Consider the following 13666-nt stretch of genomic DNA (forward strand, 5'->3'; position numbering starts at 1 on the left):
TTGGAAAGTTCATGTGTTTTCCGTCACATAATTACAGAGCGTGGGGCATGGAGCCAAACCCAGGCCAGTTGCTTTGGGTGAATGGCCTGTTCCTTTGGTATTTTCATGACTTTGCATGTGGCTGCTGTGTCTTAGGTCCATTATTTCGTAGATTTTTTGTTAGGAATGTGTGAGGCCATCGTGTCTCTCCCCATTTTGCAGAGACAGACACTGGTCTGTATTGGGAAGGGAATCACCCACGATCATCCAGGAGGAGGAGGAGAAGCCAGGCCCAGGGAACGCTGCAGACTCCTTATTACCATTCTGCCCTGGGGGTCTGCAGATATTTTCTGTAAAGAGCCAAACAGTGAATACCTCAGGCTCTGCACACCATTCCGTCTTTCATAACAACTGAGCTTTGCCATTAACAGCATGAAAGCAGCCATAGACAGTTTGTGAGCAAATGGACTTGTTTGTTCCAGTAAAACTTTTATTGACAAAAATAGAGGAGGACTGTCATTTGCTGGTCCCTGCTGTCTCTACACATGCTCCAAATCCATTTCCTCTTCCATCTGGGGTCAGTGACAGAGGCTTTAAAAGGAAGCAAACCAACCAACCCACCCTTGGTCATACAGAGACATAGCAACATGGTCTAATTTTTCCCTTTTAAAAAGCCATATGGGGTGCCTGGGTGGCTCAGTGGGTTAAGCCGCTGCCTTTGGCTCAGGTCATGATCTCAGGGTCCTGGGATCGAGTCCCGCATCGGGCTCTCTGCTCAGCAGGGAGCCTGCTTCCCTTCCTCTCTCTCTGCCTGCCTCTCTGCCTACTTGTGATCTCTCTGTGTCAAATAAATAAATAAAATCTTTAAAAAAAAAAAAAAGCCATATGAAATAGTAGAGCACACCTTGCCTTTACTCATGTAATGAACTCTCTTGGAGACCTTTCCAGCAAGGGTCCACAGGACATTTTTCCCTTCCAGTTTCCCAGCGTCCCCCAGAGTTGGTTGGACCAATGCCTTGTCTGTGGATATGTGGGTCTTCCCAACCTTTTGCCATTCCCAGCAACGCTGCGGGGTACTTGCATCATTTGGACCTTGGACCTGCGTCATCTGTATACGTGCAGGTGCAACGCTGGGATAAATTCTCAGGGGTGGCATCTCTGGGTCCAGGTCTAACTGCATTTCTACACACAGTCATTATACTTTCCAGGCAGCCTACTGGTATCTTGGGAAAATTTTATTTTCGAAACCAACATCTAGGAGGTTATCACTTGCAGGTGGCACGTCTATCTCAAAGTGAATATTTGCCTTTTCTTCCAAGGTTTTGATGGAAGGAAACCTTCTAGTTCTTTTGATTGTCTCAGCAGAGTGTTTTTAATTAGACTTGCTTGGGGAAGCTCTTTCTGATGCCTCTTCTCAATCTGGATGGCCATGGCGCTCTTGTTGACACTTGGCGGGGTTGTACAGAATGGCTTTTCCAGCCCCCTCCCACCGACACACACGTTCACAGAGTGGGCGTTGGCCACATCTGCTTGTACCTTAACCCCGCCCAGGGTGTGTGAAGCCCCTTTAATCTCCAGCAGCGGGACACCTGTTACAATCGGGTCTTCCAGCTCTGGCTCTCCCAAGGGGTTTCCCTCTGTATTTCCTTCCCCTCATTTGCATTTTGCTCTGCTGAGCTGTCTTCCTCCCTAGTGTTTAACTATAGGGTCTGGAAGGGGTTTCATTTTCAGAGTGTTTTGGACTCCCATCTCTAGGCCAGAAAAAAACATGCCAGCAACATCTCCTGGGAAAGTTGCAGTCCCTTCTCAGAGCCACGTTCTCCCTGCTCCCCAGGGGACTGGGACCCCTGATGATGGCGGTAACCATGGAAGATACTGAAGGACAGTGACATGGTCAGGTTTGAGTTTAAAAGTGTAACTTGTGGGTAGAGGCAGGGAAACTACTTAATAGCCTGTTACATTCCTGTATCTCTCAAGCTTGTGGCCAGCTTAGACCTTCAGATCTTTTTTGATCAAGTGTATTGTCAAAAAGGATCTGGCTAATGTGTCTACTTTTTTGCTGGACTGCTCTTCCTTGAGATGAAAAGGAAAGTCTCTCTTTGTGAGAAATTGGAGAGGTCCCACGGAGGAGGGATGGTCAGGATAGACTCAGGGCTCGGAGAGACCCGGGTGTTCCAACATTATTTTTTTTTCCCCAGGAAACTGACAGAACTGACTGATCTCATCTCTGTTTCTCTCCACAGACCATCACCGGCCTCCTGCAAGAGTTTGATGTTCAGGCAAGTGAGAGGGTGTGGCTGCCCTTCCCCCTCCCCTGTTCTGTTTTCTCTCTTTCCTTCTTCTTTCTGTTGGTTGAAGATCTTTGTTCGGACACTAGGGGCAAGGGGAGGGAAGGAAGTTGCGTCACCGGGTTCTCCACACTCCGCTCCTTCTCCCCGGAGAGAAACTGGTTTGATCGCTGGTCGAAGAAGCAAGAGCCCGTCTCTCCCTAGGAAGGCAGGAGGGGGTTGTTGGGCTGTGGGGCATATGCGGGAGGGACATGGGGGAGAAGTTGGGTGGGCTTGGAACCCGGTGATGGGAGGAAGCCGAGCAAGGCTTGATGTTCTTGGCTCTGCTTGGGAAAGTGAGCCCTTCTCTGTGGTCTCCTGGCTCCATCCCTGCTCAGGGTTGGCGCGGGCGAGGGGGGTGTGTCTGGAGCTTTTTCCAAGAACAAGTTTTCAGGAGAGCAGGCTGGCTGGTCTTGGCAGAGGGAAGGGTCAGAACCTCAGGAACTGGAAGCCCTGGACTCATTATTTCAAAGCTGGCATGGGCCTCACGTGGGGGTGGGGGAACCCTGATGGGAGGTGTCCTGGGCAGTGCTGGGTCAGTAGCACACCCTGTCTACTAACTCTTCTGCGAGTTGTTGTGTTGTGTCCCCCCCCCCCCCCAATCCTTGTGGTGAAATACACATGAAATTTACTGCCCTAACCATTTTTAAATGTAAACTCCAGGGGCACTAACAACATTTCTGGTGTTGTGCAACCATCACAGCTGTCCAGCTCCAGAACTCTTCATCTTGCAAAACTTAAACTCGAACCCCAGTAGACACAGATTCCCCACTGTCTCCTCCCCGCAGCCCCTGGTCACCGCCGTTCTGCTTCTGTCTCTGCATCTGGCTGCTCTGTATGGCTCATGTAAGGGGTATCCTGCTGAGTTTTGTTGTCTTGTCATTAGCTTCTTCTGCTTCACGCCACATCCTCGGGGTGTGTCTGTGCTGCGGCAGGTGTCAGGCAGGATTCCCTTCTCTTCTAAGGCTGAATACTGTCCGTTGTAGGTGTTATGGACCATGTTTGGTTTATTCGCTCATCGTTCAGTGGCGACTTGGGCTCCTTCCACGTTTTGGCGATTGTGTGGAATGCTGTTGGGAGCATGGGCGTGCAAATGTCTGTTCGGGAACCCTGCTTTCATTTCTTCGGGGTGCACCCCCAGATGGAGAATGGTTGGATCATGTGGTTATCGTAGATTTTTAAAAGTTTGGTTCTGGATTTGGAGAAACCTTGAAAGCATCGTTTATTTGTTTCCCAGGAAGATAATTCCCCGTGTTTGTGTCTTTTTTGGTAGTGTGCAAACCACTGTTAGATGCTGTGATTTCCAGGCACTGATAGCCAGTAGAACAGAGAACAGCACCTCCGGCCCCACCTGCCATCCCAGGTTACCACCTGACTTTAAGGTCGCCCCGGCTGGGGTGGGTGGGATGCTGTATCTTCAGGACATCAGCAAAGGGAAGTCCTGGCCGGGGGCTGGGAGAGAGAGGGTGAGATTCTCCCCCAACCCATCATGCACCAGGCTGGGTTGGGCCCTCGCAGTTAATCCCAGAGCTGTCCTGTGAGGTGGGAGCATTTTTCTGATGTGCCTCCCTTTGTTCCTTTCACAAATGCCTGCTTTGTGCCTGGCATTGTCTTAGGTGCTGGGGACACAGTGGGGGGTGTGACAGGCGGTGATCCTTGTTTTCAGGAACTTAAATTCCGAACTCCTAGCTCAGCACTGCCAAGCCCTGAACACATGCCAGGCATGGCTCTGAGCGCAGAGGGGCGAGCTCACAATGGTCCCTCTCACCGTGGTGCGGAGGGAGAGCCCAAAGCACAGAGAGGTTGAGTAGCTTGCCTGGAGCCTCAGGGGTGGAAAAGGGTCTGAACTCAGCTGGTGCGTTTCCAGAGCGCCTGTTGGAAACCATTTCTTCTGAGTTTGCTCTGAGTCGGGGGAACCAGTCAAACACGCCAGCGCCAGCTCCTGGACGGGCTTTGAGGACATCAACTCCCCCTCCCACGGTGGGGTGCTGTCCGGGAAGGCTGTTGGAGGCGGTGACATTGAGCTGAGACAGGTATGATAGATGGAGCCAGTCATGTGATGAGCAGAAGCTTAGGGACCCATCATCCCACACAGAGGCCCCTCTGGCTTGGTTCCCGAGCCTTCTGAGGGTTCCCTAACATCTTCTCTAAGCGAATAGGTGCGATCTTTCCTGTGAATCGGTATCGGGGCTGAATCTGGGTGCGGAGTAATACTCTGTCAAGGCTGTTTGCAAAAGTATCTCTTTGTATAAAACTATACTAATATGGATTTGGCTCCTAGACCTGGTTGACTCATGGTGTTTATGAAAGGTTCCGTCAGATTTCCAGCAGTCTCCGAAATCGTGGGTGTGGGTTGCTGTGGGGCATTCCCTCTGAAGCTGCACGGCCCTGTGAGGCTCTCCGTATCCTAAAGAGTTACCGACCACAGGCCAGAGGTGGAGAAGGACAGAGCCGTGCTTCTGTGCCCCAGGGAGGGACTCACCAGCCGACCCTGACCTCAGACTTCACACGGGGCTCTGGCAAAGGGTCTCCTGCCTGCTGCAGATTTCATTGGCCTCAGATGAGCCAGGCTAGTGCCCAGGGCTTCCCAGGCACTCTTGCTGACTCTTCTGGGACTTGTCCTATCATCCCTCCTTGGCAGATCGGGAAACTGAGGGTTTCCAGCAGGTGTGAAGGGGCCCCACTGAACCCAGTCTGACCCTGACCCTTTCTCTCTGCTGTGATGCCTTACAGTGGTGATGGGCCTGGGAGGGCCGGTGGGGGCTAAAAGCCAGCATATCTTGGCAGCTCCGGTTGTAAACCAACCTGGCTGGGCAAATACTCTGGACAGTACTTTGGAGGGGGTGAATGTTTAACCCCCGAGGGGGAGCCGATGCCGGACTCACAGCGGGTGTGCCCTCGTGGCGAACTGCTTTCATCTGTTCATTTAGTTGGTTCCTTGATGCTCATGAAAATGGGGGCCCTGGCTGGGCGGTTCCTTGAGGGCCAAGTTTAAGGAGTCTGAGCAGCCTCCCTGCATGGATCCCACGGCAGCCCATGGTATTTCTTGGAAAAAATTTGGTGCTTCAGCATTTTGACTAACTTAGGCAGACTCTTTGTTCTTTTCCCAGAGTAGTCAAGATTTCTTTTCCCCCTGAATCAAAACACACTGTAGCCCAGATCTCAGCAGTCAGAAGCTGCTGGAGGGTCTGTGGCATGAGCCTCAGGGCTGCCTGCCCTAGGAGAGAGCTCCTTGTGGGAGAGCTCGCTGCCTGGACACAGGCTTTGTGGCCTCGCCTCTTCCCGGCTGACATTACCTTAGGCTGGGCACTTAGTTTGGGGCCTGGCTGATGTTTTGGGGCAAATTGATTGGTTCCCAGCCTTGGAACGTTGTGACGTGCTCTTGGGACCTTTCTTTGCCTGCCTTTCCTGGCGACCCTCTGGGGTCCTCAGAGTACAGGGCTGGGTGGGCTACTGGGCTGAGGTGCCTTGGCTGTAGCATGGGTGCAGTTCGATCTGATTTTGCAGAGAAGGTTTTGGCATCAGGAACTAGGCTGTTGTGTTTGCAAATTGGATGAGTAGGGTAGGTGGAAATATTTTGGGTTCCAGCTTGCTTTCTTTGGCTAGACTCACAGAATCCAAGAATATCAGACCTGGCAGATGCTTTATGAGCTGGCCCTTCCCTCTCCGCTCCAGGTGGGGAGGCTTCCTGGAAGGCCACTAACGGGAGGGGGGAGAGGGGCGAAGGGAACGAATGCATTATTTGAATTCCTGCTTACTGTTGGAGGCCGTCCGTGCCAGGTGTGAATGTTACCCTCTTTCGCAGATGAGAAATCAGTCTGGAGATGTAAAGAAATGCACCAAAGGGTGCTGTCAAGATAACCCTCAGTGACCCACGGGACTCTGAGATAGGAGATAATCACGGGAGTCCTGATTACTGATGTTCTGAGCACTAACCGTACCCCGGAAATAGTTCTGGCCTCTTCTGTGTGGTGTCCTTAACCCTCACACCAGGCCTTCAGCTGACGGCTTAGTGCACCCGTGTTTTATAGTGGACAAGGCCCCAGAGAAGGTTGAAGGGATTTGCCCCGTGTTGCCCCGTGATGAAATAGATGACCAAGCCTGACCCAGTGCCCATGTCTGGAGCCAAAGTCAAAGTCCCTATAACCAGTTGCGGGGAGAGGGTGGCAGGGTTACAACCACTGCCCCTCACTCCAACACTCCAGAGGTGGGACACTTGCTCTGGCCCCAAATGGCCTCCCTGTTAGATTTGCTGTTTCTCATTCCTTCCACCTGGATCTTCAGTTATTCAGGTGGTTTGATCTGATTTGGTGTCCGTGGGAATCTGCGTCTGTGTGCTCCTCAGGGCTCCCTGGGCAGGGAGCTGATGACCCCGCTGGGCCTCTGGGTGTGGAGCAGCAGGGGCCATGGCACAGGAGGCAGTGAGCAGCGTCCCCTGGGGTCTGGCTCCCACTTCTTAGCTCTGTTCTGAGCCTGGCAGAGGGTGATGGTGTTGGGAGAGGTGATTTTCCCCCCATTTTTTGGAAGCAGATCAGCTTCTAGGGAAAATGGAAACAGTGACCTTTTACTAATTTTCTTTCTTTGCACACAGTTGCTTCTTGTGTTCATGCTCCCTGACTGAAGGTGGGCAGAACTCAGAGGCTTGGAAATCCTCAACCCACCATTTCCCATCCCTGCCTTCCCCAGCCCCACCTCCCAGCCCAGCCACTGGGGCTTAGAGCCAAGCCAGAGTGACAGATGGCAGAAGTGCTCCTCTGGGTCACGGAGATGACTTGCTGCTTCTCTCCTCTGGGGGTTTCCTGGGAGTGCCCTTTGTGGGGAGGGGGGCGGTGGGCCAGCAGAGGGGTGCCTCACCCGCCAAGCACCCCCGTGGTGGGGCTCAGCTCTCCCTAGGTCTAGGCTCACAGTATAGACATCCATGTCCTGGAGTCACAGGGCAGGTCCAGTGGACAGAAGCCGGTTGTCTTTGTCGGCTGTGTGTCCTTGGCCGGTGGCTTGACCTCCCAGGGGCTTAGTCTTCTGATCTGTAATCTGGGGGAGGATCACTACTCCCAGGGGTGTCGTGAACATGATAAACACAGCGTGGGATGCAGCACACAAGCCTCCCTCTTCTGCTCCGTGGGTGGGTGGCTGGCCGGTGCTGCTCCTTCTCTTTTCTCTGATCCGACAAGACTTCCCTCCTAACTCTCTCTTCCCTGCAGAATTGCGGTCTTTGGTGTGGGCTCCAGCTTCACTCTGTATTCCCAGGCTGACACCGTCTGCCCGCAACAGCTGGTTTCCTGACTCTGTAGCTTTTCTTTTCCCTGATGTGATGACAGCATTCTGCTGGGCCTCCTTGAGGTCGTGTCTTCCGAGGGGGCCCAGTGTGCCTCCTATAACCTGGGGCTTGGCTGGCAATCTGGACGTGGGGGGCCCAGGGGCCTGTCCTGAACCTTGCCTCTGCTACGTGCAGGTGCGTGTGCTGAGGTGCACAGATGCTGGCTTTTTCCGTCTGTGAAATGGCTGTTACTGTGTTTGCTCAGTAAACAGACGACTGTCCTTACAGGCAGATCATCTATGTTTCTTGCACACACGCGCCCCTCCTCAGCATCTTCCACTCTTCACCTGCTTCTTAATGGAAAGGTGGTCAGTGGCCTAGCCAGCGGTGCCCCTCCCCAGCTGTGGGCACTGGAGATGAACCAGGAGGATGGGGGGAGGGCAGTCCCCTGCCATTTCCTCTTGAGCTTCTGTGGTCATGATTTGCCTTTTCTTGCCTCAACAAAGCTTGACTTCATGCTATGTCTGACTAGCCCAAATCGGTTTTCTTTGCCTATTTGTTGTTCCAGAGAGTGCCCTCCACCCTTGGCTGTGCCTTGACCAAGGATTGCTAGACTTCGGGGAGGGGCAGCCCAGTGCGCCAGCTGACTTAGCGTCTGGCTAAGTGTGTCATCCCTTAGAGTCTAGATGATTCTGTGTCTCCCTGGGGCCAGCTGGGAAGGAGGGGATTAGGGAGGGAGGTGGTGGCAGCTGGTCTCAGAGCGCCCCTGGATCACTCAACCAGTTGACTTAAGCCATTGGGACCCCCTTGTGGCTTCACACTGATTATCTCTGGGATAAGCATCTGTGACAGCCAGCATGGAGCCAAAGGCTGCCTTTTCTAGAACACTTTGCAGCGCATCCCATGGGGAGCAGCCCCAAGAGCAGGTGGACTCCTTACTGCCCTCAGCTGACAGCTGAGGAATTCCCACACTAGTCTGGTAATTTGCCCAAGGGCACATGGGGAATGTATCATTAAGATTAGTATTCCTCAACACACACTGCTCTCAACAAGGAAATGTTTGCTATTCTGCTGAGTTGGAAGACCTGTGAAGTCACCCAGTCCCCGACTCCTTCCAGCTTCCTGCTCTGTCTTCTCTAGCATACAGTTTATGTCCTCATGCTCATAAGATGGCTGCCAAACCTCCAACCATCTCATTCACATTCCAGGAAGGAAGCAGGCAGAGGGGTGAAAGGGAAAAAAAAAATCAAAAGGCCAAGTTTGACCTTTTTTAAAAAAAACTCTTCTCAAAACTCTGCTGACATCTCATGAGGCAGAAACGAGTCTCTGGACCACCCCCCCACCCCCCGCCCAACCGGCTAGAAGGCAGATGGGAGAAGGGAAAATTTTATCAGGCACATTGTTGGGAATTCTGTCCTAAAGGGGGAATAACAGATGTGGGAGAGGCCAGCCCACATGGTCAGCCATAGTTAATAAAGCTCCGAAGCCAGGATTGGCAGCTGAAATGAAATCTTGAAGGAATACTTAGTGGTAAGTGCTGTTTCCACCACCTGCTGTCTTGTAAGCCATGTAGACAGTAGGAATAGGATAGGTGCCCTTTCGCCATTTACCAGCTTATAGGTGGTATGGACTCTGTGAATTTTGGTGCCCTTTGGGGGCCAGAGCTGGCCTCTCTCTCTGGGAGTTGGCTGTCAGGTGGGAGGTGTGATCAAACAGATACTTGCCCTATAGTGGGCACTGCAGATAAAAGTACCAGTACACGGTGAAGGGGTCAGCCCAGTGCAGTGATGTTTGTGCTGAGGCTCTTCCGAGTGGGACACCTGCCGGCCTACGACAGTGTGGAGGCAGGTGCACGTCCTGGGAAGGATGGGCGGAGCCAGTGTCATGCCTCTGTTCCACGTGCCCAGTGTACCCCTAGCACCTTGTCTGTGGATGGCACGTTCCTGGAGATGCTGGGGCCGTAGAAGGCCGTCCACAGTCACATGGGAGGGGTCTGACTTAGAGTCCCAGTGCACATTCTGTCTTAAAGGTTTCTTTTCTTCGTGTACCATCTGGCACCGAGAGCAAACAGGTGTCAGAGAGCACACAGAGTCCAGGGTTTTGGACTTGGAACAGCCTCAGATTCTGTTGCAGCTGTGTGACCTCGGGTAGATCACTTGCCCTCTTTTGGCCTGTCTTCTCTTCTGTAAAGAGGACAGCTGTTACCTGGTGGGGCTGCGTGCATTTGGGGAGAAGACTTGAAACGAATGCTCGGGGTGGGGCTGGAGTCGAGTAGGAGGCCTGATTGGGTGAGTATTTCTGCCATATTGCCACCTCCTCTGTATCTTGAGAGAGTGGCTTTCTAGGCTTTAACAGAGGAGGTGAGAGAGGAAAACTGTACAGCTTGGGTTTCTCTCTGTTGCTTGCTTTTGGCTGGATCAGACCCCTATGCAAAGGCATTTCGAAGATCTGGCTCTGAACCAGAGAAGGGTGGAGGTTGGAGATCTGGCTGGTGGAGGAAATCCAGCCAATGTCGTAGCCAGAGAGAGGAGCCTTGGCAAGTCCCAGAACAGGGGACGTCCTCTCTCAGGCAAGGGGACAAGAAGTGCATGGGCCACTGCGTTTCTTGGTGCCCTCTCTGTGGGAGAATGTGGGGGTGTGAGGTAGGCCCCTTCCTACAGGATACGGCGTAGTGATTCATCCCCCTGGAGACAGAAGGACAGAATGTTCTTTGGGTCGAAAGAGGACAAAGCATGTGTTTTTGTTTTAATTCCTCCATCCATCTCAGGTGCAGTCTTGGTTTTGGCCAGTGCAGAGAGAGCACCAGGGCTGGCTTAGCATCCTGTGCGTGCGTGTGCACGTGTGTGTGTGTGTGTGTGTGTGTGTGCGTGCTTCTGTGACTTAAGGAATGGGACTCGCACAAGAAAGATCACATCGGTCTTTTTTCCTCCTGCTGCCCGAGTGCCCTTGCTGTATTGCTTCCGCTTTCTGAGACTGGCTGCCTTATCCTTCAGATGAGGCGAGCTGCGGCGAATGCTTTTGGCTGCACAGAGGTCCAGGCTAGTGGTGAGACGGCGCGGGCCATGGCCACCACCGGCCACCACCCTTGGGTGGTTCCTCCCGAGGATGAAACCTTAATGCTCCATGGGGCTTATATGCAGTCCTGGGAGGTTCTGCACTTGTCCTGGGAAATTTCGTGCCAATCCTGGAGTTTGCAAGTGGGAGCAGGAGCTCTCCAAGAAGCCTAGAGCCAATTAAGAGGCAGAGGGGAGCCTGAACCCAGAGTAGTTAGTGGACTTTCTGAAGAAAGATAATTTATTCTCAGGTCTTAATGCAACAGTTCCTGACTGTCTGCTGGGGGCATGGACTGGGTGCCTGGCCTGGGGACAGAACAGTAAGCCAGGCAGGGCTGCCCCTCGCTTCTTGGACACCTTTAGTTCTGGTTACAGGGAGGTATAATTTTAAGGCCTCCACAGAGCTGAGTCAACATCAGCTACACATCCCCACCCCAGTGGGCTGTCAGGGACATCCTTGGTGCCTGCCAGGGCTGGGCATCCTGTATCTGCCACTAAGTAGTACCCAGGCACTGCATTCAACACCTCGTTGCCGTGTCCCAAAGACCTCCTTTCCTCCTGGCACTGTTTCAGACCCCAAGGTGACCTCCTCCCTTGAGGATCCCAGGGTGAGGTGGTTCGCTCCTGTCCTTCAGCTAGGGACCCAGGGCTCAGAAGCATCGGGGAAGGGTAGGACTCAGATTTGAACCCTGATGACCTCAGGCTGGCAGGGATGCTGCTTAGCCTGGCCTATTTTTAGAGGGCGCCGTGTGGGTCCGCTGAGGAGACAATGGAGAATGTGACCCTCTCAATGAACCATTGTCCCCGATTGGCTTCAGGGCCAGGGACGGGCCCAGCAGATGACTGTGGCCCCCACTGGGGCCGGGCTGTTGCTCCCTCGTCTGTGGATTTTTCCAGTGCTTGTAGAGGCAAGATCGGAGTGCTGGGCACCAATGGGAAGAGAGACCGTGGACTCTGTGTTCGAGGGACTGACTGCCATTGTTGGGGTGATGAGGGAGGCGGCTCAGGAGGACCCTTGTGATGGGGATGGGCCTGGGACCGACAGGGAACAGGCGTCCCCTCCGTGCTGTGGTCTGTGTGGGCCCATCAGCGTCACCTGGTGAGCGCTCATACTCGGTGAGGTTCCAGCATTCTCCCTATGTCACAGGTGTGAGGGCAGCCGGGGAAGGCCCCCTCCAGGACCCAGAATCCCCCAGCTTGCTTTAGGGGTCCTCGAGCGAGGGCTGGAAGCGCCAGCACTGCTTGCTTGGGATGGGGAGGGGAGCGGCTTCTTGCTACATGCGTGGAGAGCACGCTGCCCTGTTCTGGAGGGAGAGCCTGAGAATTGGGGTGTATTTCTTGATTTGTGAGCCAGTTTCTCACAGGTCTGGGATGGAGGGGCTGTGGGCACCGTCCCTCCTGCTGTGTCCTGTCCCGTGGGCCTCCTGGCATCCCCGGAGCTGCCAGGTCCTAGGTCTGCTCGCAGGGTACAGCCTGGGGGAAGGGCAGCTTGCCCAGCTCCATGAGGCTCCTAATTGGGGCATCTGGCCCGTTTCTTCTTCTTGTCCACGTGGGGTGGACCCTGACCTGCTCTTTCCCGCCATTCATCAGCAGTTGAGATGGTTCACGTTTAGGTTGGTTTTGGGAGCAGGTTAGATGGCATCTAGAATGTTCTCTCCTCGGTGAATAAATGTCAAGGGCTGACCTAAGGTGGCTTTCTGAGGCATGAATGTGGTTTGACTCTTCAGGCTTCTCAGAGTGTGAGGGCGTAAGAAGCCTGTGAAGAATATTGAGTGTGATCCTGTGGTGGGTCCTGAGTGTGATTCTGGGCAGCTGCCTTGGTTTCCCTGATCCAGGCTGTCACCATCCACCGTGGGAGCAGACAGTCGAGGAAGCTCAGGCTTTGATGACCTCCATTTCCCAGGTGGAGAAAACCAGATCCTGTGCAGAGAGGGGCTGGGGCTGGTGCCTTTCCCACATTTCGGGCGGTTAATGTCCGCATCCGAGCCAGGACTCTTTCTTTCCTCTGCCTCCTAGCTTAGTTCCCCTTCGCTCCCTGGCTCTTGGAGCGGTTTCTCTGGCCGGAGAGATCTGCTCCCCAAAGGCCAGAGCTCTGCTGACCAAATGAGAAACATACGTGGAGCTTCCTCAAAACACAGTTGGAAACTGGACGCACGCAGTCAGCGGTCGCAGCCGCAGCAACGCTGAGAAGCCCACATCACAGAGCCCTCTGTCTCTGTCTTTCCTCAGGAGCAGGACATAGAGACGGTGCATGGCTCCATTCACGTCACGCTGTGCGGGACCCCGAAGGGAAATCGGCCCGTCATCCTCACGTACCATGACATTGGCATGAACCGTAAGTTCCCGGGAGCCTCGGTTCCCGCCGGGGTGGGGAGGAGGGCCGCGCGGAAGGGCCGCTGGTGGGAGGGCCGGCTGTTCCTCTTCTGCTGACACTTCCTGGGGCGGTTGTGAGAGTCTAGAAGAGGCTGGAATGCACGACACAGGGCACAACGTTGTCTTTGTGCCTGGGTGTGCTGGGAACTCGGGGCCCTCCACGTCTGTGGGTGACAGTGACTTCTTTTGATCAGTGTGTACAGTTGTTTTTATGATTTTTGACCGAGTTGTACAACCATCAGCACAGGCCATTTAAGAACATTTTTTTATCACTCTGAAAACTTTGTTCTCGCAATCTCCCGAACCCCCCAGCCCCCGGCCACCTCTGGTCTACTTTCTATCTCTAAGGACGTGTGTATCCGGGACATTTGTTATAAACGGAGTCCTACCACACGGGGTCTTCTGCGGCTGGCTGCTTTCCTAATGGTTTCCGTCCATCCACATCGTCCCCTGTGTTACGTCCGTCGGTCCTTGTTCCTGAAGGATACTCCATTGTGGGCATAGACCACAGTTCATATTTCTGTCCTTCCGTCGATGAACACTTGGATGGTTTTGCTTTTTGGCTATTCCAAATGAGGCTGCCGTGAATGTTTACGTTGTATTTCTGAGATTCCCAGGAAGTGTTACCATATGTGGGTTCCCCATGTTTCACAGACGGTAAAGGCGTAAGGTCTGCC

At 53.6% G+C, this 13666-nt stretch overlaps 1 protein-coding gene across 1 annotated transcript in view; it reads left to right on the forward strand.

Annotated features, from left to right (window-relative positions):
• The window catches only part of NDRG1 (N-myc downstream regulated 1), a 53621-nt gene that overhangs the window by 13159 nt on the left and 26796 nt on the right, over positions 1 to 13666 (forward strand). The window contains exons 3-4 of the mRNA XM_059165568.1: positions 2223 to 2258; positions 12846 to 12951. Of these exons, the coding sequence (XP_059021551.1) occupies positions 2223 to 2258; positions 12846 to 12951 (142 nt within the window). The remainder of the gene's footprint in view (positions 1 to 2222; positions 2259 to 12845; positions 12952 to 13666) is intronic.

This window comes from Mustela lutreola, chromosome 3 (genome assembly GCF_030435805.1).
Source record: "Mustela lutreola isolate mMusLut2 chromosome 3, mMusLut2.pri, whole genome shotgun sequence".
Lineage (NCBI taxonomy): Eukaryota > Metazoa > Chordata > Mammalia > Carnivora > Mustelidae > Mustela > Mustela lutreola.